Source organism: Solanum tuberosum, unplaced genomic scaffold, assembly GCF_000226075.1.
Source record: "Solanum tuberosum cultivar DM 1-3 516 R44 unplaced genomic scaffold, SolTub_3.0 scf00226, whole genome shotgun sequence".
Classification (NCBI taxonomy): domain Eukaryota; kingdom Viridiplantae; phylum Streptophyta; class Magnoliopsida; order Solanales; family Solanaceae; genus Solanum; species Solanum tuberosum.
Window position 1 is genome coordinate 568,098 of NW_006239155.1, and position 24,902 is coordinate 592,999.

Sequence of the window (24,902 nt, forward strand, 5' to 3'; positions counted from 1 at the left end):
GGTGAAATATGTCGAATTAATCACAAATAAAGGCAACATTAATAAAGTAGTAGATTGTGATTCCCCAACATTTGGACGACCAAATGAAAAGTAGCAAAGACATAATGGGGAAGACAAAGATTTATTGAGTTCGTCAACAATAAACATGAAATAAGTAAATAAACAAATAAACAGAAATACCCAGTGAAATCTCATTAAGTGGGATCTGGGGAGGGTAGAGTGTACGTCGACCTTATTATTATCTCGTAGAGGAAGAGAGGTTGTTTCCGAAAGACACTCGGCTCAAGTGAAATAAATAAACAGAACCAAAAGGAGAAGTTTAGATGATGTATATCATTTGGCTTAATTGGCCATTAAAACCAAAATCACAAAGAGTCTCCAATGAAACAGTAATTTAATTCCCATTTTTGCAATAAATCAACAAACTGCCATAACCCCATATATCTAACAAGACTACACTAATCAAGATGATGGCATACTCAATTTTTCAAGGAGACACCTGCTATTCTCAACAACTTATCAACACAGCTGAAACTTGAAAGTTGTCATAACATATCTTGACCATCATCCACGAGCTATGCGTGATTCCTTCTGTGTATAACTTTCGTGTAATTATATCAACGGTAAGATTTCAGGTGAAAAATTTGGCAGCTAGGGACGTAAGATTTCTTCGAAGCAGCTTGCTCGAATTTCTTGATGGCAACTTCATTTTCCTCTAAACTTGTTTGAACAAAATATCGCACCCACCACGTTGAGCTCCTCAATTTGGCCTTTGGAGAGAACAGAAAGCAAAGGTGGAAGTAGATGGCATTAGGTTTCAAAATTGAAGGGTAATTTAAGTCAGTGTTACTATAGAAAATAGACGGAGAGAAAGATATCACGAGCAGGGCTTTCACTAAAACATTTCACCATACAACTTCGGCTACCAATTTATTGGGCTAGCACCATTGCAGCATGAAGTCATGCTTCAACAAATGTATATAAACACTTCCCTTTTCACCAGAAAATAGAAAAACTGACTTTTGACTAGCGGTGATATGCTACTGCATGAATGGCGATGTTATAATGAGGTTTCAAATGAACTGCTGACATAAACTCATTTTTTTCAAGACACCATCAAGAATTTAGATCAACTAAACTAAAAGAGCAAGAATAGATAACCATAAAACCTCATATAAGGGTCGAAGGCTCCTAACTAGGATTTAAGTCTTGGCTCCTCACCCCTAAAATTTATGAGAGATCAAATGTCCATACACTGAAACAAAAATATGTAAAATTTATACGATGCAGGACAGGTCACTTACCAGCCCCCCAAATCTGGACTTCTCTGCAGACTTAACTTTATGGTGGCGTGGATAACCTGCAATTATCAGATATTAACATCAGATTAACACCAGAAGAATTCTCTGGATTACAAGGTTTCCCATATTAACTTGTCTTTATATGCAGAATGCAGCCAATGTCTTATATTGAGTAATCATGTGGAATTAAGGATGCAGGTAGGAAAATACCCTAAAGGCATTTCTAACTCCTTAGAAAGCTTATGCATGGAGTGACATGGTCAAATCTTAAAGGAGAAAACTCAAGGAGTAAACAGCTCTATGAAAGCAAGGTGATCAGACTCGCCAACGCATCCAAAATACAAAATGTTACTCTACTATAGAGGTCAACTGACCAAAAGTTATACAAGAATAAAAGCACACTAGCTGAATTGAAAGTACGCCACATTGCATTGATTTGGAATCAATAGTGAACCATTCATGTAGTGGAGATGGATATGTATGTGTGAGGTATCATCAAAACCAGATCCAACTATCACCATATCATTCTTTAAAAATATTATCACTGCTAAACAGGAAAGGAGATGAATTCTCAAGTATCCTTTTTCATAGTAACAACCAATTCTTGCATAATTCAGAAATGAAGTTGTTCCTTTCCAGTAAAAGGAAAGGAAAAACCCGTGCTGTTGCTGCTAAATTCTTCTAAGTTCTACTAATACAGGTTCTCTCTTTCAGTTATACATAGACCCTGGTCATCTAATTTCCCCCATTTGTAAAATCTCCTCACTTCCGCATCTGTTATATTCATATATGAGAAACCAGTTTAATGCCATTTATCCAAAAAAAATAAAAATACACGGATGTCCTCTTCTTTTCTGTGTGTGTATTAGTGTGTGAAATCCAACATTTGTCCTTAATATCCCTGCTATAAAATCTTATAAATATTCAGCTTTTCTTGATATTATTTAGGTAACTAATGAGAAGTGGTGATGTACTTTTATCCTCAGCAGCAGTAAGGATGGCGATAACAAGAACTTCTCCCAGTCAACTTTAATCCTACTTCAAAGGAGAAAACTAAATAGGGCAATTTTGGACCTAGTAAAAAGGGGGGATAGAAACCTATTGAAAGCATACTGTATAAGAGACATCAGCGTGGAAGGAAATTAAAATTAAGGCAACAAATAATCAAGTTTCTAAATAGCTTTGTCTATCAACGAGAAAAATGTGCTAGTATGACCAAGTACTGAAGATTAAAAATAAGTTTCACATGTTAAAAAGGCATCTATCTTGGATTGAGATAAACACTCCCTACTCATATGTGTGTAACCCGAAAGGGCAAACACCAAAATACAGATTGACAGGAAGTGAAGGGTAGGAAGCAGCTTAGCTCAGACAGTACAATTAATGCAAAATAAACTTCCATTTTGGACTGGCTGTCATATAAACATAACAACTAATACAAACTCTTCTTACCTGTGAAAATAACGAGTCCATCAGATGACACCCTCGCCAGTTCGGGAAGAGTCCTATTAAGATACTTTGGAGACAAGTAGTCCAATGCATCTGAGATGATCACAAGAGAGAATGATTTTGCACGATATGGGAGAGGAAATTTTATGTCAGCCACACGAACAATGCCCTTATGCACGAGTTTCTTGCAGAAATGACCTGCATCCTCTATATCATATGGTTCTATACCCCAAGTTTCGGTATCTTCCTCTTCTAACAATTTAGCCACTACCGAGCAAGTATCAGGACCAACATGCAGCACCTTATGCATGCTATCACCATATGCTTTCTTCAAAACAGGAATGGCCTTTTGAACTTCTACAGTACATAAAAAATCCCCTGAAGAGGTAAAACAGGTGGTAGATCCTAAGTCAACTGTAATGTAAAAACAACAGTAACTTTATCTTCAACAATGTCAAGGCAAATAAACTGACATACCGTATTACCCAAATTAAACAAAAGCAATAAAATTTAGGTATCTTCTAATATAAAGAATGGAAGTCAGTAGCTCTGTGTATAGACTATATCAAGATTCTCGATAGGTATAATGCACAGTCACTCCACCCACCAAGAGTGACAAATGAAAATTACTAATCTTGTTACCTCCTCTATGCCTTTATAAGTAAATGATTTATAAAGTATGGGGGGAAAGTTTACAGATGTTCCAGATGCTCACCAGACTAAAGAATTATTCAGCAAATCAATAAGAGAACAGAAATCTAAGACATGAAGTTTCTGGGTTGATATTAGTTTATTGAAGTTGGTATACAGACTGACTGCATGATAACAATGCACATAGGTTTCCTCGTGGAACACAAGAATTCTGTTGCATGTCATCTCCAAAGGCATTGCTGAAGTGTGGGACCATCTCAAAGCTAAAGTTGTTAGCGACTTAGTGACTTGATTTCATTATGTCTCAACACACACCCTCACTTGTTGGCCCCATTTATTTTCATGGACCAAACACACTTTTTTCTTAATGGATGGCTGCGAGATTTGAACCCAGGACCTCTTGTCTGCTCAGATATCATGTTGACCAACTTGCCAAAGGCTTAAGATGTTAGAGAGATAGGTTAGATAGTTTTATTATGTCCCAAAAGACATTTGTTTTAAGTAATTTTAGATGGTTCCTACTACACGAGCCTTCTTATAATAGATTATTATAATTATTGTTAGAGTAAAGCCCCAGGCAGAACCCAAAAGTGACAGCGGTTATCATTAAGGACCAAACTGAAGTTCTTGATACATTTATGAGGTGATCATGAGTTCATAGTTAGAACCATTTGCACTAAGCAATTAAAAGAAATGTCTCATCACTTCGATTAAATCACATAATTCATGTGGCATTTGATATATAAATACGTCAAAACTCAAATCCTCTAGAATAATGCATGAGCAATTACCTTCCACTCTACTGATAGCTCCTTTAATACTGGCAAAAGTACCTACAACCGATGATAATCCCTCTATCAGTGTCAGACTGAAGTAAGGAACAAGACTCAGAAGCACAAAGTATGAAGTAAAGAACAATACTTAGGCTGAACAAAACGTTCAAGTTGAGAGAAGGAAACACAACGTGTAATTAAATCACCTGCATGACCATTACTGAGAGCAGAGATTCATTTGAGATTTTTATTTAGAAAAACATTCATCAAAACATGAGGTAGGGCCAGTTTTCCTTTGCTAAAATGTTTAAAGGGAAGACAGACCATTATTTGTTTGCAGATAAAAATTAAAAATATGTCGAAAACAATACACATGAGACATCTTTTACTTGTGCATATGTGGATGCCGATATCTTCTTTTCTCAAGAAGGGAAGACTGTTCATGCACAAGTATTATCGGTTCTTTTCAATATACAATTTACTCTAAACAAAGAATCTATAGGAGTCCTCCAAGTCAACTAAAGAGTGTAACTGCTATATAATTTAAACTAGAATTTATAGGCTACCAGACAGCTCCAGACTCCAGCATTGAGCAATCAGCTAAAATATTTTGTTTTCTTTTTTCTTCATTTTTTGGGGGGCATCTCACTATATTTTTGAAGATAAACATAATTCATAAAATACCAAGGATTCAGATACAAACCTGTGTCACGGTAAAAATACCCTATGAGAAGAAATGCACCCTGGAATATCCAAAAGGAAAAAATTGAGTTACAATTACAGTTAAATGACTTAAAGCTAGTAATATTCTAAAGTTTATCCACTGTCATCCAGAATGATAACAGTTAAATAACTATTAGCATCAGAATCCGGGAATAAGTACCACAATAATAAGTCCAATTGTTAAATATGGGGGAGACCGTGTCTTTGACCGAATTGAGCCTTCTAACGAAGAAGCTCCATTGTCTGCTACACGTCGAGATGGGTTGATAGGCCTCCTTGACATCATTGTAGGTTCTTGTAACCAAAAAAACTAATTTCCTGTGTAATATTAAAGACAAATTCTAATTATTAAAAAATCAATCAAGAGATTATAATGTCAAAAATCAAAACTAGATACCAAAAGCTGTCAAATTTCTTATTTCTGGCAGCTTTGACTTTTTCACAGAAGTTTCCAAATATGGCATTATCACAATATTAGGAAAAGACCAGTCTTTTAAGAAAACAATGATTAGTAACTATGGATTTATTAACCACACACATGAAAAGAAGCTAAAAAGGTGTCAAGGAACAACACATTTTCATCACTATAAGTCTATAATAAGCCAACAAAAAGTGAAAAAAGCACCCATATTGACATGAGGAAAACAGAAAGGATTGTTGTGAAGCATGTAAGGATATTTGTTAACCACACCCCATGAACAGAAACTAAAAGGGTGTCCAGAAAGAGCCAAAAAATTCAATCTTTCACTACAATTTGGGAGTAAAAAGAGCAAGAAAACTACATTTAAACCCATTTTGATATGAGGAAAAACACAAAGGAATTTGTTTACCACACCCATGAATGGAAACTAAAAGGGTGTCCAGAAAGAGACAAAAAAATCAATCTTTAACTATAATTATGGAGCAAAACGAGCAAGAAAACAACATTTAAACCCACTTTGATATGAGGAAACTAAAAAACACAAAGGATTGTGGTGAAGCATTTAATCATATAGTATTTGTTAACCACACCCATGAATAGAAACTAAAAGGGTGTCAAGAAAGAGACCAAAAATTCAATCTTTAACTATAATTAGGGAGCAAGAAAACAACCTTTAAACCCATTTTGATATGAGGAAAAACACAAAGGATTCTGGTTATAGTATTTGTTAACCACACCCATGAATGGAAACTAAAAGGGTGTCCAGAAAGAGCCAATAAATTCAATCTTTCACTACAATTAGGGAGCAAAAAGAGCAAGAAAACAACATTTAAACCCATTTTGATATGAGGAAAAACACAAAGGAATTTGTTTACCACACCCATGAATGGAAACTAAAAGGGTGTCCAGAAAGAGACAAAAAAATCAATCTTTAACTATAATTATGGAGCAAAACGAGCAAGAAAACAACATTTAAACCCACTTTGATATGAGGAAACTAAAAAACACAAAGGATTGTGGTGAAGCATTTAATCATATAGTATTTGTTAACCACACCCATGAATAGAAACTAAAAGGGTGTCAAGAAAGAGACCAAAAATTCAATCTTTAACTATAATTAGGGAGCAAGAAAACAACCTTTAAACCCATTTTGATATGAGGAAAAACACAAAGGATTGTACTGAAGCATTTAACAATATAGTATTTGTTAACCACACCCATGAATGGAAACTAATAGGAGAGACAAGAAAATCAATTCTTTACTATAATTAGCAAACATAAAGAGCAAGAAAACAACGTTGTACCAACTTTGATACAAGGGGGAAAAAGGGAAGCTTTGAGGTCTTTGTTTCAAATAAATAGGCAATGGCAAAACATCATCTGTACCTGAATCAGTAGTGAACAACGTTAAAGATCCGTAATTTACAAAGGTTTGGTAATTCCGGTACACAATGGATATGTATTTGATGAATACAAAAAAAAAAATTTGAAAATTGTTTGGAGAAAGAGGTGAAAGTGTTTGCTGGAGATTTGCAGATTTGGAAAGTAAGGCGCGTATATGGAGAAGCTTGAAATTGGCGCGTGGGGATTGGAACGGTTGCTATTCTACGGTTCTGCTCACGCTTCGGAGCTCCGATTCTCATTAAAATCACATTTCATTTCGAGAAAATGATCCATTTTGGATTAAATAATTGCATTTTAATTTTAAAAATGATTTTTTTTTACACTGAATTTGTGACTTAAATATGAGTGTGTTTCTCTTTAAACTAAAACAAAAGAAGAAAAACTTCAAATCACGAATAGATAACATTATTTTTAGTATCTATTAATTCTTATTCGATTTTTGATATCTACATTACAATCTGATTAAATTCAAATTTGTATTGAAAAGTTTCACATTAGAGATAAAGCGTTCCCCAACAAAGACTCTGTATTTAGGAGGATTCAAACTTGAGACCTCTGATTAAAAATGGAGAACTACATAAAATATATTATTTTGGCGTGGAAAGCAACTCTGAATATGGTAATAAACTAAATTCGATAGTATATCAACTATTAGTCGTGGGACTATTTTTATAGCTATTTGTTTTTTGATTTCTCATATTATTTATTATTTTATGTAATTTATTTGCGGTATTATTATCAAGGGTCTATTGAAAATAACATGATAAAAATTGGATATACTTTACCTCTTGACTCCATTGTGTAGATTATACTGAATACTTGTTCAACAATAGTTATCCGTTATTAACTTGACACATCACTTAAGAAACAATAAATAATATGGGTAATATTACTATATTATCCTTTGACTTTATTAAATTTAATGTTTTGAGAAATATGTTAGTAAATAATAAATAATATTTAACAGTAAAAATAAAATAAACACAAAAATTAAGTTATCTCTTGATTTTTTAAACGGCTTGAATAACAAAATAAAAGTCAAAATTTACTAGTTTTACATAAAACAGTTGACCCTAAAAGGTCCGACGAGCGCTAGCGGGTCACTGGGAATTATCACAACCAATTAAAACCACAGAGAAACAAAAAGGCGAAGTTGAAAAAAGGAAGAAGAAGAAGAAGAAAATAGACAAAATACAAAGTACAATTTCATCTAAAGTCGGCGTAGAGAAGAAGAAGGAACATCAATAGATTCTGGATTCTATTAAGCACACAGCATAGCATGTTTCATCGGCTCTTTTTCAAGTTTATTACAGTGATTACAATTCTGCGGTGAATTTTTTCAAAACTAATCAATTATGGGTAACGAAGAAGGCGATGAAGACAATAGGGGAAAACCTTATCAAGAAAAAGATGAGATGAAACTTTGGGGTATTTTTGTTTTTGCATTAATCGGAGCTACTGCCACAACTTTTGCGGTAGGTTCTTACCCCATCTCATACTTTTTTGGTTTCTATACTTTTTTCATTTTTTTGAATTTGGGTGTGCAATTCAGTGGTTTCTGTAAAGTTCGAAGCTTTATTGAGTAATTTTGAAATCTATAATCTGTAATATGTTGCAGTATCAGATATGATGTGGTAATTGAGTATTTAGGGAAAATGGGTTGTGAAGAAACCAAAGTGTATGCTTGATCAAACTGGGAAAGAAAGAAACTTGGGGTAATTTAGGTTTCTAATTTTTTCTATGCTCAGTTGTGAATAAAATTTGCCCTGATTAATTGCCATAAGTAGTAGTTATTCTGCCATATGAGTTAATTACATTTGAAAACACAATGATACTAATTTGCTTACAGGTTAATATGTTGTAACTTTGGGGATGACCATCATTTGTTAATGTTTTTATTGAAACCCCGTACTGCATTGGAAAAAAAATTGCTTGTTTCCTTAAGTAGAGACGGGTAAAGGTGCAGGCCCATTATTTACTGAGTTTCTAACCGTGCGCTAGTGACCTTTGGAGGTTTCTCAATTATAAAAGAAGGATGGGGAATGAGATTCTTTTGGTGGAGAAGAAAATATCTCTCTATGGTTAGGGGGAGGATTGGAGGATTAGTGATGAAGAGATCGAAATGATTTAATATGGAACTAATGGAGAAATGTCTTTTTTACATAGAAAGATTATCGGGAAAAGTTGTTGTTGCCAGATACAAATTGTCAGGTAGTGGAAGATGAAGATGACCTTATGAGTTCTCTTTTTATTGATAAGTTTGTGGAAAGTTCGTCTCCCAGCAATGGAATGATATAACCTTTGTTATCTTTTGGTCATTAGAACAAAGGAGATTATGAAGGGAAAAGATGATTTACAAATTTCATTGTCAGGACAATGACCCTTAATGTGAAACTGTCGGGAGCGACAACCATCTACGTTTTTGGTTGGATAGCTTAGTGTGGAGACGCTGAAGTACGCATATCCTTGGGTGTTAGCCATTCTACGATAGATTGGGTAATATATTCGAGTTTGTCACAACTCACAAGAAACGTGTAGCAATATCTCAGAAATTAGTTTCAAAAGAGCCGTTTTGTATTGGGAATGAGAAGTGGAGTTCATGCAAAGGAGTATGGGAGATAAGGAAGATAGATTGGAGTGGAAGGCTTTTGGTATTTGCATGTATTGACGAAAGGCATCCTATAAAGGGAGGGGACCAAAGGTGGAAAAATATATGGATATTTTTTATGACAAGGGATCCCGCAACCGCTATTTTTTGGGTGCACACGGGGTAAACCTCTCTCCACTGAAATAGCCCGCAAACCTCACAAGGGAGATAAACCGCACTAGGAAAACCCCGTACCACACGCTCAACCAAGAAAGCATGCAAGGGTTTCAAACCTAAGACCCCTCATTTGGGAGATTTCCTGCTCAACCAACTCGGCCACCTTTACAGGTGGAGGTGGAAGAAGATACAAATATAAAATAATATGTCCTTGGTGTATTGCAACTCTTTGTTATCAAGGATGGCGTACTATTCAGTGACGCTTGTATATTCTCCTTCTCTTAGAAACTTGTAACAGTGGATTCTACAAATCGAAGTTGAGTAGGTCTGATATTTTTCTTCCCGGGTGTGGTTCGTTGCTGCTTCTGAACGCTTTAAACTTTCATGCTCTTCTGTGTTCTGTTAGAACAATGAAAAAGTTTTAAAGGAATTTTGTAGCTTTACTTGCTTCTTCCTTTTTTCCTCCTCTGGGTTGCTTCTGATTATTAATTCACAGCCTGAGAAATTTGGCAGGTTACACAATTGCGAAGTACAGTGGATTTTGTCTACTCTCAGGTAATGAACTTCTTTGTTCAATCTCATTTGGGTAAATGTAGAATTTCAGTTTACTCCTGAGTTACCCTCCCTGCATGTGGTCTAAGTTATGACCTATTTGCTTGTTGCTTGTGCATAGTCATAGTGAGCTACCTTTGCTTCTTCTTTTGACTACCTCTTATCTGGTTTTCTCGTCTTTTTCTTGTAATTTCTTATGTAGCACCAAATAAGACAGCAAAAATAAGGGAAGATATGAGAAAAGGCAAAAATGAGAGTGAGAGCAAGGGAGAGAGAGAGAGAGGAAGGAGAGGGGGTCGATAGGAGAAGGGAGCAGGAAGAAGAGGATAAAGAGAAGAATTTTCATATCCAATCAATTAATAGGATATTATTATAGTCTCTCAACCAAAATGCACTAGGGTCCTATTTATAAATAGGGAACTCTAAGCAAGTGAAAACTAGAGACAATAAAACCTATTTCTCTAACTAAAACTGAAAGATAAGACTATCTCTAACTAACAGAGAAGGCCTTTTAATGAAAAAATTGTATTATATCCAACTCAAGGAATTCTTTCTTGTCTTTTAAAAAATTAAGAAGATTGGCATGGCCCATGCACAAAAAATGACACCCACAAATCGAGATGTTGTTTAATCTTAAATTAAATGAAAGAGATAAATATCAAAGGCAGGAAGATGTGATATTGATGCATCGACCATTCTTCTACGTACTTGCTCTTGCCAATGTTCTAGATCTTCAAAATATGTGAGTCATTTTTAGCTCACGTCTAAACATAATTCACCACTCAGAAGATGATTGAAAAATGACTAAAAAATAGTGCTCCGAGGTCTTTGGTTCAGTGATGAGAGCTAAGCAATGTGTGGATTATCCACACGTAATTAGTTTGAAAGCCGTGGCGATCTAAAGCTTGGTATTTAATCAGAGAAGGCTACGTAGACGGGCTCATGATACAACGAGTTTCAAACTGTGGGCCATCTAGCCCTCGGATATGTGGTCATAAGAATAAGCATTAAATTGATAAATCGCTTTATCCTAATAAGAATGAGGGGTTCAGGGAAGATCATCGGATGCGAATTTTGATATTGATTTTTAAATTTTGGGAAATAAACTTTTACATATTTATCTACTACAGAAAAAGTTTGATAACTCAGCTTTAGAGTTAAAAAATATCAGAAAATAATTGTAAAAGAAACTCTTAATCTAATCGTGCTATTCCCTTCTGATACAGGGAGTATATGCTTACTCTGTGAAATGAGATGTTGCGACAAAATTAATTTTGTGCAAAAAAATTGCTTTTGCTTTTGCTTTTGCTGTTTCTTGCAATGGTCCTGGGTGCGAGTTCAATACTAATTAACTGTTGCATGCATAAGATGAAGTACATCAAATGAAGTTGCTTATGTTTACTGACATTTGTGCTTAGAGAAGGGTTCTGCTCTAGTTGTTTTGATAAATACTTTGCATGGGGGAGGAAAGAAATGTTTTTCTTGAGCTAATAACTACTTATTTGAATTGAAAAAGTTGAGGCAGTCAGCACAGAGAAGTCGAGCTGGGGGTTCTTTTAGGACAAGTTTTCAGGAGGAAGCGTGGAAAAGATATAATTGCAGGATGCGGGAGGAGTATGAAGAAGAAATGGAGAGAGTGGTGAGCTACATTTTCATCTTCAACAATTTTACTCTCATTTCCTTAGATCTAATTGAAAGAGAATTTCGTCAAAGTTTATTTCAACTGAAGCAAGTGAAGACATTGTGATATTTGCTTTATGAAATCCAGGCCCCTATGTGTATTCGTTTAGAATGTGTGTCATCTGAATATAATTTGGCCGTGTCGAGAAATTAACTACCATTTTTTTGAGAAGGAGAATTTAACTACCATTTGTTCTTTTGGACATAAGCGTAACTTGCTTTCTTGGACAAGCTGTGTGAAATTTTTTATGGAAAATCTTATAGCTAGAAGGTTGGAGGATGGACATAAGATTTAACCCTTATTTCTTCATCTGCAATAATACACTGAAGCTGTACAGAACCATTGGATATTTAAACATCCTTATTGTATTTCTTTCAAGTGAAATGTCACTCCTACCCTATGTTTTCTTTGCGTGATTGAACTGTTGATTGCTTTATTTTCTATCCCATAATTTGTGATCCTCACAAAGCCAACTACAGATAGTAGATCTAATGACTTACATATCTGAGCTAAAGAAAAACGTAATGAGATAACAGATAAACTTCCATTTGTGAGTTTATTCTGAAATTTATCTGTGTATTCTACGTTAACCATTGGATTATTGTTGACCCAATATCCTATGCTTTTCATAGGAGCGCATTCGCCGTATGCAAAGTGTTTTCAACAGGGAGAGAAACAAACATAAGAGGAGCTATGAGAGCTGGCAAGAAAATGGGCAAAGTGCATATCATCAGCACTTCCAAAGAAATGACTGGTACTGGAAGGCTGATACATCGTTCAGAGACCGGGGAACTAATTTCAGGGAAGCTCCTAGGGCCAATGCAAGCAACCCGTTGTCGCATGATTACTCAGTTTTGGGTCTTGATAGGTATTAATATTTTTTCAGATGTTGAATTGATCTATATTTTTACTGGTTACGCATGTTATCACCAATCAGATATGCTGTTTCAGACTTCCAATTGCCTTAGCTTTATCATCTTTAAGGATATCAGTGTAGTAGTGAAGTTGCTTCTTTCAATGATTTAGGTTCTTTTATCTCTTAGTAGTGCCAAGTGTTTTTCTTTTGGCAGTCCAGACTGGTTTCTTCATGGCATTAGCTAGGTGAGGGATAAGTGTTAAATGTCAAATGAATCATTAAGAATGATTATGTTATAATTATTTGGAATTTGATGAATTAGGAAGCTAGTTTTGTTTCATGTAGCTCAAGGTCCTATACCAAATTTTTTTGCCGTTCTCTTTACTATGTTCTTGCTTATTGTTAGAATAGTAAAACTATGAGAAGCTGCCTCTTTCTTGTTTATTGTTAGAATAGAATACTATCAAAAGCTAAATCATAGTTTGTTTTGTTTTCCTTTTAATTTTTTGTGTATTGATAGATTTTCTAGAAGCTTTATGCACATTTTTATCAAAACACCAACTTGGTTATTTGTTTCGAGGGACTGTTTCAGTGGCATGCACTCCTTTCTATTTCTTTCTTTGACGTTATCCCCGATTTCATCAGAAGTCTCATTTCAATGAATAATTCGGTGAAAATCTTATCACTTAGAAGTAGTCTATGCTTACTGCAACTGATGATGCCAGTTCATATGGATGGACCTGTCAAGTCTGCACTTTGCATACGTCTGGTCATGCATCTACATAAGCTAACACTGGCTTAGGCTCAGTAATTAGCAAATCATTCATCTCTTATGAGTAGGGAAAGACATACCAATTTTGGTCGCTTGGTCAGATCCTCCTAGAAGACCTTACTGAGTAGTTGTATTCATGAAGAAGATGCTTCTAGTGCTGTCGGTGTCTGACCTATAATATAACACTTAACAGTACTGGTGTAAACACTATCCACAAGAGAGCAAAAACAAACCCTAATTCTTTATTCTCCAGCTGACAGTTAATACATAACAGGCCCTCTTTGCATGTCCTCTAATTTAACACGGGCCCAAAAAGTGAATTCCTTCTGCAAAGGCTTATAAAATTTGCACGTATGTGTATCCCTTCACATATAGCTATATGGTTATAGAGGAGTCTTGCGTTTTACCTGATGAATCGGCACATCTTATTGATGCCTTATCCTGGGGTCTTCTAATGCCATCCAACGGCCTTGCAAAATCTGCTAGAGTGTAGAGTAGTGCAAGGCAAGATCGGGAAATGAAGGTTGGAAGACTACCCATCAACTGGGAGAACTCCTCCATGCAGCTAGAAGATGTGGTAAATATACAGATATGAGTAGGCAAATTGCAACCGCATTTACCAATGAAATTTAAGTGGAAGTTGGAGGGAGAATCCAAGTCAAAGTTGTAAGGAATTTTGGGGACCCACTTTTAACTCTTTTCGGTGCATATACTATTGATTCTTTGGAAACATTTCACTGGTATGTTGTTGTATATGACGCAGTTCCACGACTAGATACTAAACATATAAGACGAATGCATGTAAATGTATGTGCTACCTCTGTTTCATTTTATATTGCAATGTTTAACTGGGTTTGGAGTTTAAGATGTTAGTTTGACTTATATAGCATATTAGTGATGATAAAAGAGAATAATAAAGTTACTTTAACTTTTATCAAAAAAAAAAAAAAGAGAATAATAAAGTAGTGGGTGAATAGAGGGCAAATATCACATCAAAGTTGAAGTGTGTATATTTAATGTTTAAATTCTTGATAGTAGTGAAAGTTACAGTAAAATAGAATGGTGTCAAACGTTTTGTTATGGCCATTGCAAAGATGATAGTCCAAAAATCAAAGTTGTTTAGGACACATTACTGTTCATTTATTATGGTTTTGAGGCATATGTATGTGCCTGAGGCATGCATTTTTGCCAATTCTTTTGCATGGAATTCTGCATCAATGCAGAAGAAGGATTTACAAAGAAGAAAATAACTAATTTGCATTCTTTTGTTGGCAATTCGAGGACCAGAGCATACACCTCAACCCTATAAGAATATGCCTCATAGGAGTACCTGCTGCAGCTTACCAATGCCGTGGGCTCTTCTGTTTGAAGTCACCATGGACTCCTAACAAGGACATTAGATTGAACCTTTAGGTTTTGTTTTCGACTTATTCACTCACTGCAATCTAATAAGGAGATAATGGTACCCTATGATGTGAATGGTGCTCACTTACATGAAGGTGAAGATTTGTTTTACTGACTCTGGATAGTAAGATGCCAATTTTGTGATTAATCTCATATTGAATTTTACTTTCACCTGGGTAAATCATGACATTCAAAATTATGTTTTAAAACACGGTTTAACCTATGATGAGGTGGTCTGGGATAGAAGCCTTTGCTGCTCTAAAAGGGTATTACTTCTTCTGTTAGTTACAGATACTTATCGTTCTTCTCTAGTTGTAGTTTTCTCGTACATGTATTAGTTTTCATGTGGCCAAGAAGTCTATATCTGGAATGTCAGATGTTTAATGTGGATGTGTTTAGTACTTTGGCGATGATACTGACATTGACATGAAACTTGACATGTTTGATCCTTCCATTATGACAGGTCTAGGACGAAGCCTTACACGGATGACGAGATAAAGGTACTTATCCTTCTCTGGCATGTCCAAAAATTCTTCCAGTATTAAATGAAAATAGTGTTGTTGTGCTGTTTACGTCCCATTGTTTTTATCTTTTTATATTTATTACCTTCCATTGTTCTAGGATTCCCTGATCCCACCTCTTCCTTGTGGAGGAGAATGGTTTAGAGAACTAAATACCCCTGCCACCCTGCATGACTTGAAGCCTTAAAACATTTATTTCCTTTATTCTGAATTTTCTGAATATAGAAATATTTTTCTTTTTGGGTGCTACCACCCTACGTGAATGACATAGTTAATTTATCTCCTTTGTGCTGCTCCTTATTTTCTGAATTTTCTGAATAAAACGTATGTGGGTCTATATTTGGCACTAGGCAGGAAAAAAGAGTGATCAAAATCATCTGTAACCTCTTAAAGAAAACTACTGTCTTGATAAAGATAAAAATAAAATGAAATGATACTTCTCCCGGTAAATTTTTTGCATCACCAACATTTTCATAGCTAGAAGCTCTGTTAATTACTCAACAACTTTACTTTTCTTTGTTCATTGTGTACTTTAATAGAGACTGCAAGCCAAGCTGCTTCACTTCTGTTGCCTGCCACCATGTCTCTTATACACAAAAAAAAAAAACCTCGTGAAATATAAACATATTTCCAGTGGACTAAGATCCAGGTGCATTGGTTTATTTTGCAACATTATATAATGGCCTTTTGTAGAACAGAACACTTTTGAGTAGCTTCAGGTCTGAGTTTACTGCCGTGCTACAACAAAGACACTTCAGCAGTTTCCAACAAATTTCAGTTAAAAAATAGCTTTTAAATATTTTTGTAGTGTTTGGATATAATAAAAAAGTGCTTTTAAGCTCTTGTTTTTAAGGCAAAAGGATAAAAATAAGTCAAAAGCCCTAAGTTAGAATTTTTAACTTTTGGCTTTTGGCTTTTGGCTTAGAAGCTAAAAGCTATGAGCCCATTCAAGCAGGCTCTAATACTATTTTTGACTGCCTTGTCAAATTTAAGAAGTTGATGCCTAATATTATTGGGTGGTTCTGGCATTGCCTATTACTAGGAGATTCTATGAAGCTGCTTATTTATTGATCATACTTGTACGCACTGATCTCTGCTAAAATTATCTTAATATGATAAATCCTCCAATTTGAGCTATTTGCAAGGGCATCTGATAGCTGACATCACAATGGTCCTTCAGTTTCGACTATCTGTTCTGCTTCTTTCTCTGTCCTTCATGCGCACATGTGAAAACATTAAGCTTTTATTGAAAAGTGCCTTTTTTTGAACTTGCAGTCGGCATTTAGGGAAAAGGCAAAGCAGTTTCACCCTGATCAGAATCAGCAAAACAAAGGTGGATTGTGTTGGCTGGTCTATTTGATATTTTATCCTTGTATTACCTATTATAAATTCGAGAAAAACAAAAGGAAAGAAATGCTACTACTTGCATCAGCTGATAAATATCTGATATTGTGACATGGTTGCAGAGACTGCTGAAGCAAAGTTTAAGGAAGTCATGAAGTCATATGAGGCTATAAAATCGGAAAGGAAGAATGGCACAAGCAGATAAAGAGCCATGATTAATGCCTGAAATTTTCTGTAACATTTTAAAAGGTCATGTCCACTTGATGTTGTATGTTAGTCTAGCTAATCCAAGTGGTCCTTCATGATGGATTCCTGGGAGACTATCAAGCCATTTGCTTCCAGCCTTGTGCTAATCAACTGGTACACGTAGTCTCTTGACATTCTTGGCTGCTTATCGAGGTTTTCAGGATACGCTTTGCAATAGGTTCTTGTTTCTTTTTTCTTCAGTTGACGAGTTTTAAGAGTACTTCTACAGCCAGGATTGTTGCTTTTGTAATTCCTCTGCGGACTTCCAACTCTTCTGGAAGAGCGCAATTTGTGACGTGGGATAGCTGAACATACGGATTTACATTGTATATCACACAGGCTTTAGTACACTGTAAGTTAGCTCAAGATGTCGTCAAATAAAGAGAGAAAAGGCTGTAATCAGCCTATGAATTTTGCCATGTATTAAATTTGAGTCAAGTGGTTGATTATGTTATATCCTTACTTGGTAGAAAAGATATGTAAGAAACTTCTTGAAATTGTTCATTGTAGCATTCACAAAAGGTCGAACTTTAGAGAAAATAACAAATTATATGCTATTATTTTGTCAAGGTATATGCCATAGAACTTTTACAATAATTTCAATCTCAAGCTTCGAGCTTTTAAATGATCAGTTGTTATGCTTCCTCAATTTCTACTCCATTGTCAAACTCAAAAGATGATTACTTCTTTGGTATCAGTAAGAGGCTTACAGTTATTGGCAAAACTAAGTGAACCGCAAGCCAATGTGGGAGAACACAATAAGAAAAGGCAAAAAAGAAAACAAAGAGGAGGAAAAAAATAAAAGTACAGAGAAGAGACAAATGTATGATTGTACAACTTATATTTACTTTCCAGTTAATAGTGTAATCAATCATGGGAACAAACTAAAAAGGAAAAAGATTACAAGGGATCACTAGCAACCAAAAATTATGCAACAGTTGGACTAAACTCTTGAAACTCACAACCAGTATACTGATGGAGGTGGTACAATGGCATAGCCTTATTCTGTTTATAGCAGTTACAACCTCACTTCAGGAGGGCTTCCTGTAATATGCAGGAACAGTTGCGGGGAAGAACATCTGCCTGACCCCTTCTGCCTTGATGATAGGGAAAATGATTGCAGATGCACTCTGCATTTGAATCAACATGAAATTGTCAAAATACAAGGTCACATGGGAACACGTGTGTAAGATTGCAAATATTGAGCAAAAGCAAGATTGACACCTACCGATATTAGCCGGGCTCCAATCCATATACGTTTGGGTGATGGGAAAGGAAGCAGCAAGCGGCCAACACCAAAGATAGCCACAGCAAAGAAATGACAAACGAGACTTAATGGACGAGGGTTTAAGCCAGAAAGCAAAGATACTGGTCCATCTGAGAATACTCCACCGAGGCTCAAATAATCAAAGCATGCTTCACGCATCTCCTTCCTAGCTTGATCAGGTGAAGCACAAAACACCTTATACAAGGCACCAGCCAACGTATTGATGGTGGAGGCCACAGGCTGCAGGTAAAATATGCGAGCAGAACAAGTCAATATCTATAAAAGTAATTATTTTTTTATTTTTTTTTGATAAACAATCTATAAAGGTAATAATATTCTAGTTAAGTCTCAAAGTGCTGCAGGAGAATTGAGTCATCAGTCATCCTCTTTTGCTCTCTTTTTTATTTATTTATTTATGTAAAAGACAAGTTATAGGAGAATTGAGTGAGTCAAGTCCTAAAACATTGTAATGAACCAAGCCTTTTTACATTATATCGTTTTTGGTAGATTGATAGCTGGTGAAATCATCAAAGGAATGTCTGTTTTGTGGTTCCAGATCCTTCATTACTCACTAGTCAACATAGAGTTTTTACTTCACTGAGGATTCTTAAAGTAGAAAACGTGGTACTTACAGCAATCAAATATGTTACTTATGCAAGGAAGGATTTCAAGCGATTTTTACCTTACGCAAGGTGTAAAATGACTCCAGATATCTGCAAAGAGTAGATGCATCATTCAAATCACGAAGAGGTTTGAGAAGATCACGCAATACAACAATATCAGATAATGCTACAGTCATTCCTCCACCAGTCAAGGGGTGGCGCATATTGAATGCATCTCCCATGAGAAGAGCACCAGGAGTAGGATGAGGAGCAGCTGGCATGCTTCGGTTTGGCATTGTCCTGATGTTTCCTTTATCAATTGCGGCAATGAATGCATCTTTTATCTCAGGAGGGACCTGGAACAACCACACGAACATCTCATTGAACATCATGCAACTTAAGTATGTATACTACTATAATGACATGGTATGTCATTCAAGATAACGTTTTCAACAATTCTTTACCTGGGGAGCAACTACACTTTTCAAATATTTGGCCATTTCGCCATTCGAAATAGAAGGCACTTTTTGACCAGGTACATCAACCAGACAGCGGACCTCAGTACTGCTTATGGGATAGAACAAGATAGGTGATGGATCAGCCAAAATGACATGTCCATGATTTTCATGTGGAAGCTGGCAGTTCTCCAGGACCAGACCAACAAAACAAGAAGGGACTTCTACCTGTACAATATTACATGTCATTCAGAGTGTTGAGAGAAACATAAGGAGGGGACAACAATGATGATGTTCATATAAAAATATTTGTTCATTCAGACAACTTCGGTACACTAATTCTTATTGTCTCATACAGTAGTAAGTAAAAGCAAAAGATGATATACAATAAGTAAAAGCAAACGATTTCACAGATGAGCTTTTTAAACAAAAGATCCTTCTCAACAAACAATTAATCACCCAGTTCCATCCTTCTTATCTTAACAAAAATCAAGAGAAATATTAATAAGCGCCCTTACCTTTGGGTCGCAAAGGGTACGTCGTAGATTCGAGAAACAACCATCACATACTACAGTTAAAGGTGCATATGCTTTCAACTCTTCACCAGATTTAGTCTTGTACTGAACACCTCTAATGATCCCGTTTTCTTCAAGCAGAGACGTAACAGTGCCTTGCTCTAGTTTGACACTGTTAAAAAATCAAAGCCGATGTGCACTTAGTCAATCAAAGCAAAGATAACTCAACAGGAAACTATTTCAAATTTTCAATCAATCAACTAAGACTCCATCCAAACTAGTAAGGATCGACAATATGAATCCTAACTATAAGTTCAAACAGGAAATTATTTGAAGATCAAATACTTCATAACATATAAGAGAGAGAGAGAAATAGATCTGCCAAGGGAAAAAAGAAAAAATGGTAAGAAGGAATACTTGGGAAGAGCTGCAGCTTTCTCTCGCATTCTTTGAATGAAACGCCCATTGTGGAAGCTCCTTCCAGAAACATCGGAGTGAAACTTCTCCAGGGGATAAGAAAGACGTGTACTCTTTCCATCCTTGAAAAGGGCATACCCAAACACTCGTTGAGCATCAATTTTCTCCACACAATCTGCAGTAGACCAAAATACAAATATGAGAAATGCCGAAAAAGAGACAGACGAGAAGCTAAAAGTGCAAGACTAACTTCCTTTTTTTTCTCTTCAAGAGAGTAAATTAACCAGAATTGACACAAATCACATCACTTAGGAACTTTACCTTCCAATCCCAACTCCTGCAATTTGAGGTAACCACCCGGTTGTAGGAGTTCTCCAACAATTCGATCAGGCTCTGTCAAATCTCTTTCAATTACTTGTACACGACGCCCTTCCTGTAGTCCCAAATGTATAATCATAAATCTCACAAAAAAGAATTTTTTTCATAGAGAATTGTCAACAAAGAACTCCAATAAAAAAAATTGCAGTCACACCAAACGCTTTCATCATCAATGCATCTTTCATTTCTCTGATTTCATCAAATTAACAATCAAGTTCAAGTTTTTTATGAATAACCACATCAACTATGCCTTCAGATACGTAAATCAATCAATCTAATTACTTCTCACTACACAATTACGGTTTGCTCACATATGTACATAAAAATAGTTGAAGGACCAAAGTAGAATAATAACTTTTAAAAAACGGATTACAAAGAAAGAAACAATACCTTGCCAAGAGTGTGAGCAAGAGCAGCACCGGCAACTCCGGCACCGACGATGATGATATCAACGTCGTCGTTTCCATCCTTTGATCGGGACTTTCCACTGTACACCGTAGTTGTAGTGGTGCTAGTTGCTGAGTCATCAATTTTACTTTTGCTGCAGCCACCATTTCTCTGAATGAAAAAACAGAAAACTGCAACGAACCCCAACACCACTGCAAGAAGAGATCCGGAGAGACCCAAATCCACCATTGTCGCCGGCGACAATGCAGAAAAAGGACGGGAAACGGGGACGGAGCAAGAGAAACGACGTCGTTGCTTCTCTAACAATGCCCGTGAATCTCTATATATATCTAAAAATGAAAATAGAAAGAGTATTATTATTAGGCTGTATTTGATGAATGCTTTGCTGGCGAGACAGAGAGATTTCTAGACACGACGCACACTTTTATAGACTCAATCACTCAATTATAAGGCAAATAGATTCTATTGCTCCGCTCTTAATCAAAGGTCATCAATTTAATAATAAATACCAAGAAAATTTTATTAAGAGCATCATATTTTAAATATAGTGTACCATCTAAATTTAGTCCGAATTCTAATATGAACTTTGAATATGGGATGAAAAGCAAAATAAATACTTGATCCCGAAAAAAAAGTACTACTTTTGTTAGATTTCCTATTTTGGAAAAGGAAAAGAGCTAATTGTTTTGATAAGCTAACACATTAGATTTTACTCCGAGTGTTAAATATATATAGATAGTGTAATTTAGAATTTAATTAAATTAAAATTTTATAAAATCAAAATTCTAATTTCGTATCTCGGTATTCTTATTGCGGACCCGCCTAAACGGCTAAATCCATTGAAGGGTGGTGTTTGCCTAGTTGGGTTATGCTTGAATAGTTAAATAATTAAACATGATCTTTTTCAATGGGCTAATCATATCAATTTTGGAAGTGCGTTTAGTGAGGAGAGAGGGAAGATAGATTCTAAATAGATACTCCGTCCCTAATTACTTATCAATTTTTTAATTGACACACCTATTAAGAAAATAATTATTGACATAGTGAGTTTATCATTTTATCCCTATTAATTATGAAGTGGATGTATTAAAAATTTAAGATTTTCAAAAAGTTCTACCTTTTTCAAAGTAATTAATTGAGGTTATAATAGGTAAAAAAAATTATTATTTCTTGATTTGTCAAAATGGACAAGTAATTAGGGACAACTATAAAAGAAAAAGTGGACAAGTAATTAGGGACATAGGGAGTAGTATTTTTTTTATGATTACGATGTTCGGATCAATTTTGCATAGTGCTAAATGGCCAGAAAATTAAAAAAACTATAATATTTTTTTTATTTTAAAACAAACTGATCTTTTTTCCATTTTTTAGTTAAAATGTATTTAAGTTAAAAGGATAAAAATGTTTAAAAAGTTAAAATAACATAGAAAAACTATCATTCTGGCCAAATTTTCTGGCCAAAAAGATTTTTCCTTTTAATTAATTTCACATTTTATCAGCAACATGTACTAGGTAACTACGTCCACCAAAGCTAGGATAGATGCAAAATTTAGGAAAAGTTTTTAAAATATTAAAAGAACTCAACAACTATATTATGAATCCAAAATAAATTGTTTTTTTTTTAAATTTTGGAATCCGGATTTTTTTTTTTCAAAAATTAAATAAATTTTATGACCAAATAGATTTTGCCAAAAAAAAAAAAAAAATCAAGAAAGTGCCTGTAATATCTATCGTCAAATAGGTCTTTAATTTGAGGTATATTTACTGAACTAACCTTAATAATAATGTTTTGGAACGTCAAATTTGACCTAGTATTTTATGCAGTTATTTAATATCAAAGATAGTATAAGAAAAATATAATAAAACTTTCTTAATTTGTTAAAATGGACAAATAAAATGAAACTTCCATTTTTAATTTATGGATCAAATAAAATGAAACAGAAAAATTATTATTTAACCAAGCGGTTAAGGTGTGATTTGGATTTGGACCTAAGTATTAATTAGTCATGTGATCAGAGGATAAAATATTAAAAAGGTTGGACTTGTCAGAGTAATCAAGCAAAGACTTTACGCTAGACAGATGATCTAAGAAATTATAATTAAAAGAACACTGGTCCGTATTTTTTATTTTTTATTTTTGGGCTGTTTTGTCACATTAATTATTTGGGAGTTATTCTTTCATTTTATTTGTCTTAGTTTTCTTTTAATTTATTTTAAAAAAATATATATATTTCTAAACCTAAATTGTCACCATGCATGTTTAGAATCATAAGATTAAAGAATATTTTAAAATATTCTACATATTTTAGTTTAGGACTACCGACTACAAGATTTAAAAGTCTTTTTAATTTTTAAACTCATGTCAAGTTAAAATCGAACAAACAAATTAAAACGAAAAAAATATTCAACTATTAATATAGTCTTTTGTTAATAATTTTTTGTTCTAAATATTTTTCGATTTGATAATTGAATTGTTTCAAATTATTTGATATTTCAAAAAATCAAGAAATATTTATTTGGTTTTGCTTGGCCATATTTTTTGTTGTATTTTCCTTTTTCATTAGTTAAACTCGCATTATGATAAAAAGTCAACAATCATCATAACTATCCTGTTTAAAACTTTGTACTAAATATTTAAGGTTTCCACTTCTTTTTGACCAAAGAAAATTCACGATAAAAGATTGGTACTTTAGCAATTAAAAGTCTACCATTTTTTTTCTAATTACTTGTGGTGGAAGTGGTCTATATTTCTTTTAAAAAATTGTTGGTGGGAATAGAGTCATAGAAATAGATACTCACTACTCCCTCCCGTTTAAAATAAATGACATTTTTATCTCTTCATTTTGTTTTAAGAGGTATTTCACATAATGATTTTTTTATTTTTTTTAAAAAGTGAGTTTTACCTAACAGAAAATTATTACTTAATAATTATATCTTTTTTCAAAGCATTTATTAAGAACAAGTTAGTAAAAATACATTAACTTTCTCGAAATAAGTATTTGCACCATTTGTATTACTTGTCTACACTACTAAAATATATGTACTAAATTATTTGTCAATTTATAACAATAAAATAAAATTAATTTTCTTTTTATTTTATTTTTAAATTAATTCTATTTGAAAGTATATAAATATTATAAAGTTCTCAAAAAAATATGTTCTATTGTTAGTCTTGATATCGATGTTAAGTGTATAAAAAAGAATTAAAGGGTAAATTAGTAAAAATGTCATTTTTTATTTATAATTTCTTAAAAGACATATAAAAAGGGGAAATGGTCTAATATACCCCTCAACTTTGTCATTTAGGATTGATATACCCCTCGTTACAAAGTGGCTCACATAGGTTCCTACCATTATAAAATTGGCTCACATATACCCTTCACCGTTACAAAAAAAATGGCTCACATACTCCTACTGTTATAAAAGTGATAAAATTAATTTTCAATTAATCTTTTTGATTTTTATTATTTAAAAAATCATGTATTTGATCCTTTTCACAGATAAATTATTTTTTACTTATTTGATTATTATTACTTGAGTTTCTTATTCTTCTTTCATTTTTTAGTGAAAATAAGAGAAATAAAAAGAAAGAAGTGTGAATGAAAAAAGGGAAAAAAATTAAAATTATTTTTTTGCGGCTATATTGTAATTTAGTTTTTATATATGTAAAAAAAAATTAGGACATCTATATAGATGTCCTAAATTTTAAGAAAATAACTGAAAAAAATAAATTTGACCATCAAAATAATAAATTCAAATTAGCCGTTACATTAAAAAAGTAAAAAAAAAAAACTTGTGAGAAGGATGAAATTACCCCTGCATGGATTGTTCTTTTTAAAAAAAAAATTATTTAGTATAATTTTTTTCATTTTCATTAGAGGAAAAGAGTACATATGAATCGCTTTCAAAACGAGGGATATATTAACTCTAAATGACAAAATTGAGGAATATATCAAATCATTTTCACTATAAAAAATAAACAAGTAATCATATAATCA

At 34.1% G+C, this 24,902-nt stretch overlaps 3 protein-coding genes across 3 annotated transcripts; 1 reads left to right on the plus strand and 2 right to left on the minus strand.

Annotated features, from left to right (window-relative positions):
* Window positions 1-306: 306 nt before the first annotated feature.
* On the minus strand, window positions 307-6,929 carry LOC102578463 (uncharacterized protein At3g49720-like). Its single transcript, XM_006356766.2, has 7 exons — window positions 6,705-6,929; window positions 5,058-5,215; window positions 4,878-4,917; window positions 4,193-4,234; window positions 2,754-3,128; window positions 1,305-1,360; window positions 307-770 (listed from the first exon to the last, which is right to left on the minus strand). The coding sequence occupies exons 2-7, from the start codon at window positions 5,181-5,183 to the stop codon at window positions 618-620; spliced, it is 792 nt and encodes a 263-aa protein (XP_006356828.1). The 5' UTR covers window positions 5,184-5,215; window positions 6,705-6,929; the 3' UTR covers window positions 307-617.
* Window positions 6,930-7,807: 878 nt separating this feature from the next.
* On the plus strand, window positions 7,808-17,490 carry LOC102578806 (uncharacterized). Its single transcript, XM_006356767.2, has 7 exons — window positions 7,808-8,197; window positions 10,000-10,041; window positions 11,555-11,677; window positions 12,352-12,587; window positions 15,215-15,251; window positions 16,548-16,605; window positions 16,739-17,490. The coding sequence occupies exons 1-7, from the start codon at window positions 8,078-8,080 to the stop codon at window positions 16,819-16,821; spliced, it is 699 nt and encodes a 232-aa protein (XP_006356829.1). The 5' UTR covers window positions 7,808-8,077; the 3' UTR covers window positions 16,822-17,490.
* Window positions 17,491-17,654: 164 nt separating this feature from the next.
* On the minus strand, window positions 17,655-21,328 carry LOC102579136 (squalene monooxygenase-like). Its single transcript, XM_015313121.1, has 8 exons — window positions 20,887-21,328; window positions 20,440-20,551; window positions 20,119-20,293; window positions 19,705-19,873; window positions 19,196-19,414; window positions 18,812-19,087; window positions 18,091-18,369; window positions 17,655-17,992 (listed from the first exon to the last, which is right to left on the minus strand). The coding sequence occupies exons 1-8, from the start codon at window positions 21,130-21,132 to the stop codon at window positions 17,894-17,896; spliced, it is 1,575 nt and encodes a 524-aa protein (XP_015168607.1). The 5' UTR covers window positions 21,133-21,328; the 3' UTR covers window positions 17,655-17,893.
* Between the last annotated feature and the right edge of the window lie 3,574 nt (window positions 21,329-24,902).